This window comes from Opisthorchis viverrini (assembly GCF_000715545.1).
Source record: "Opisthorchis viverrini unplaced genomic scaffold opera_v5_64, whole genome shotgun sequence".
NCBI classification, from domain to species: Eukaryota; Metazoa; Platyhelminthes; class Trematoda; order Opisthorchiida; family Opisthorchiidae; genus Opisthorchis; species Opisthorchis viverrini.
In genome coordinates, this window is record NW_008751720.1 from 463,882 (window position 1) to 468,719 (window position 4,838).

At 44.9% G+C, this 4,838-nt stretch overlaps 1 protein-coding gene across 1 annotated transcript in view; it reads right to left on the reverse strand.

Annotated features, from left to right (window-relative positions):
- Positions 1–4,663: 4,663 nt before the first annotated feature.
- Positions 4,664–4,838, reverse strand: part of T265_04078 (hypothetical protein) — a gene marked incomplete at both ends in the record, with an annotated part of 2,610 nt that continues 2,435 nt past the window's right edge. The window contains one exon of the mRNA XM_009168724.1: positions 4,664–4,809. Within this exon, the coding sequence (XP_009166988.1) occupies positions 4,664–4,809 (146 nt within the window). The remainder of the gene's footprint in view (positions 4,810–4,838) is intronic.

The following is a 4,838-nucleotide window of genomic DNA, read 5'->3' on the forward strand; positions in this document are numbered from 1 at the left end:
GGGAGTCATACAGATGTAGGCTCACGGACAATTTTCCTTTTGTTAGAGGACCGTGTGAGTGTAGACCGAGCACCAGCCAGTTTGAATGAATAACAGTTCTGAGAGGCGTTTGGGCAACTGCGGTCGAGGACTGAAGCTTGGGAAGAGGGGCGAAGAGAAAGAAACAGAATGACTGTCAGCAGTGACAGTGGACAAGTGAAAAGCGGACGGGCAACAGTTTCCGAGATAAGTGGTAAGAATCGTAGCTTAACTGAGGTCTACTAAATCAATCTAACAGGAAAGTAAGATTAAGGATCATCAGTCACCGAGTCAATGCTGTCATCTCCAGAAAACGAATGGTGCATGGCAAAAAAGCCATTAAGTGCTAGCTGTGACTGCTTGTAATCAAGAAATCATAAGTTATTAGCATTTTGCGCATATGATCGCTCTAGATGACAAGAGGGAAGAACATGTGTGCTATGTTTGAGTGATGAAGTGGACTAGGGTTGGTGTGAACCCAATAAGACGAGAGTGGCAACACCTTGCACGTCGACGTTAGCCGTAAGCCTCACAGGTACTCTCAGGCCACCCCATGCATGAATGTTTTTTATATATTCTTTTTTTAGAACAAACGGGAGGACAGCTGTTGTCAGCTTGTATTTCTTGGTGTTGTGGGACAAGTGACAACCGCAACAAGGCCAATCCAGCTACAGACAAACAGCAACGCTGCTCTTTTTTGGTTTTCCTGAATTAAAGGTCAGGCTCAGAACCACCGGCAATGGGCGGTACACTCGTGCTACTGGAGGGGTGACGGTCATACGAACGCACCATGGTGCAAATTAACAGGGCGACCCTCCCCGCAGGGCGTACCCGTCCACCACACGAGGTTTTCATCCCTCGTGCATGCTACCAGATCTGCAAGGTGGAAAACCATCCACGCAGTCATAACTGCGGCTTTTGCATTAATAAATAAATTGTCATGTAACTGTGGGGAGGCCGGAGCAAGGTCCATTTATCTTGTGAAGAACAAGGGACTGATTCTCGAGGTTATGGTTGAGGGTGTCTTACGTTCCGCGTCTTTGTCTCTAAATATTTAGACCGAGAGATATTTTGGCCCGAGGTGGAGAGACAGCAGGTCAGGGGGTCTGAGACGAGAAGGAGCGTTTTAAGCAAATGGTTTAGTCATCGCTTTGGCTGCGGGACGTGTGGCGTCAGCCGTTTCAGTAGTAGGAGAGAGTTTTGCTGGGTCGATGGTGGTGTTTGCAGCTTGCACGGACGGTCTAGGTCCAAGAAAATATTTTCACAACATCTGACATCAAGAGTCAAGATCTGGTCTCGTTCACATTCATTTTTTAGAGGATTGATCATTGCTGTTGCCGTAGCGCCCTTTAGCATCATGAACGAAAATGCTGCCAAAAACATCCCTTCCAAACATATCACTCTTCCCACTGGTTATCGTCGAAAAACAAATGGACAGAACTGTACAGGCGATTGAAGTTCACTACCCTACCCATATCGTCCATCGCCAGACAACTTCCGACGACAATTTCGGCCTCGGTTTTCTCGTTAGCATTAGAAGCGACGCCAGGGTTATTCTAATATTTTCTACTTGCCTTAACTCCGAATTTTCTAGTTTTATTCTACATTTACTCTGCCATTAACACTTCAGTCATGATCTACGGGCGGCGAGCTTTGTGGGCTAATCTCGCGTTACATATTGAGTTTACATGAACTATCGGCATTCGTGACGTAAACCACTCTACCGGAGGTGCCGATTTTCCCACAAATCCTGGAATTTAGTTAGATCCGAGACGACGATGTCTAACCAATGCCCACGCATAACCCTCAACCGGAGGCTGATCTACTATTTTGCTGTTAATTGATCCGGTACATACTTCTAAGATTTGTGATTGAAATGACGACACCATGTTTAATTGACTTCCAGATTTGACTAAAACCATTTTTCACTAGCCAAATTTAAAACATTATGTATATATATTCATACTCGCTGCTCTCCTGTTTTTGCACACAAAAGTCATTTAGCCATAAATAGGTTGCAGGTAGCCAAGGATGAATGTTAAGATATTCTTCAAATAGGTATCTCAGACCTTGGCGAAGAACGTGGACTTCAGCCTACCGCATAGCACCTAAGAAAGCGTCCTCAGACTGGTACTATTCAAGTGCATACGGAGCAATCTAATATATATTCATATCTAACCGCTACCATATTACACATCTGCATGATTTCACTTCATATTTGCCCGGATAAACTGTTTATTTCCATAATAATACTCTCTGCGCTTATAATCACATCCCATACAACACGGTGCCGTTCATAAAACTGCTGTCACCACACCCTTTGGGCTATCTAAGATTCTAGGCACGCTTATCAGCCTTGGTAATGCAGCAGAAACGTTTAGATGCTTTATCGACAGCTCCTGTGTGGCCGTTTTTAGTTTTTCAGTATCTAGAGATCTTCCTTGCCAGTCTTACGCGCAGCATTTAAAACAGTTGCACATCTTTGTCACTTGTTTATTTAATCGTCTCTAGTGCTCATAGTGTTCTTTTGCCTCACGAAAAACTGCTCAGCTGGCCCGAACAAACCCAGTAGTTTATTCAAATTTACCGAACCTTTCCCTCAGGGTTACACTGCTGTTTGAATTTTCTCCGCCAAAATACTCAACAATATTCTTTACGGCGTTTTTTGGTCAAAAGCGTTTGTTATGCCACACCCTTCGAAAATCCTTTGCACGTTACCCCTTCAACAGTGATAGCTGTGGGTCTATACGGTGCCAGTGTATCACACACTTCCAAGGTACAATCTATGAATTGCGCCTATCGCGAATTTTTTTCCCTAAAGCATCCACGACCACGCTTTTAGTGACATTGGCCATCAACTCAGTAGCTGTGTTCAGCTTCATGTCAGATCAGCCGGTCTGATGGTTGATGTGCCTGCACTCATCTAGCCTAGTTGTTCTAGGTTTTCGTTCTTTACAGTTGACCGTTTCATATTGCTTGATGGGGAAGCGCCTTGGCGTCGATTGCCACCCATCAGTGCGAGTATGGGATTTGCGGTGCCCCCATCGTTGTCTCGCAATTTGTGCATCCAAATCCGAACGTCTTCCGCAACACACCGTCAGCTCGGCCGCTGCAAGATGCGAGCTCTAGTATACTATACAATCCTTCTCTAGGCCTGTGACTGGCTTTTCACGCAGCAATCCTGAAGGAAGCTGACACCTTTCGCATTTCGTGTGGCCGCCTAAACCTGGTCGTTGTTTCATGCTGATGCCATGTACTTTGCTTGTCCACTAACGGAAAAACCGAGAAGCAAATTTCTCACCTGCCTCGTTGACAACCTTCGATGGCGTTGAGGCATAACAGTATAACGCCTCGATGGCTATTCTGAACATTTTTCCTTGTTCACACACATACCAAACAATCCTCCCGAAGACGAAACCACCGTGAATTATGATACCTTTCACGGGTCACCATAACGCATCGCCCGAAAAACACGTTATACGGTGTGTTGGATTCGGCGTGGCGTGTTACATCATAACATTCATGGCATCCGTCCGTTCGAGCAATCAGAGTTTCTGGCTTGGCATCGACCCCAAGATTTCGACAGGCCCGTATTCGACTGTCCCACAAATGCCCAAATACTCAGCCGTACGGTCAACCCTGTGGATATTCACGAAATGTCTGATGTTAGGGCAAATATCCTCGGGGTGCTCTCCGGTGGCATAATTTTACTGCTTTAACTATCGACTAAAGTGTATAGGACACTGGACCGGTGTGCATACCCTTGAACGGGCGGTTCAAAAATCTGTTTCCAGATGGTTTTCAAAAATCAAAAACCTAAGCAGCCAGAAGGTGGAAAATTTATGACGTTACAATGCGGAACATCTGAGCGAGATCTCTCCGTTCTTCGGTTTTGTTGCCTGCCTGATCACCAGTGGACACGCAATCATCAGCTAGATGATCGTCACGTGACAAAGTTTCTAACGGCGCCGACGTCGACAAACGCCAATAAGCTTTCAGCCCCATCAAATTAAGACAACATGAAAGAAGTTTCTTTGGCAACACAGGCAAATAATCTCACAAATTCGTGCATTTTAAATGATTGAATGTCCTCCAAACAACTATCTGAGTATACCCAGTCTAATTGGCAGGGCTATGCGAGCACATACGTGATTTGTTAGCTTTCATCAAGAGGTGGTATGAATATTCCAAAGATTTCTTCCACGGGGAATGGTCCCACAAAACAAGTGTTTAGATTTAAAAGTACGATATTCTCACCTGAGAGAAATGTCATCGATTTTATGAGAGACATGGTGTATTGAGAAATCTTGAAGCACTCTTCAAGTATGACTCTTAGTAGTTTCTGCTCAACCTCGCCTACGGTGCTTTAACAGTCTTTACGCTTTTGTCTGAATGCCGACAATTTAAGTGCAGCGCAAGTGTTTAATTAAATATAATTCCGGTTCCATCTACCCACCAGCGATAATTATCAAAACTCTGGTGACTGGCTGCTGAGTTCCCACCTTGTTGTACAAGGCGAAATTGCCCGATACCAAATCGCTAAAGCAGCGTAAAATTTTCCGTATGCATTTCCGCACCCCATTTTTTGCAGCACCAGATATTTGGTGCCCTGAATGACGCACTTGAAGTTCTTTGAATAATTACGTTATTTTTCGGATGGTGAACGGCTGGTTATATTCATCCATGTCTTTGGCTTGACACACGGATTCACGGATTGATATACAGGATCGAGGCTTTTGCCCAAGTTTCCCGGGTCGGTTTTGTTCTTGTCGGTCAGTGGCTGTCGTTCACCTGAAAGGCACAAGTGAAAAAAGAGTGTA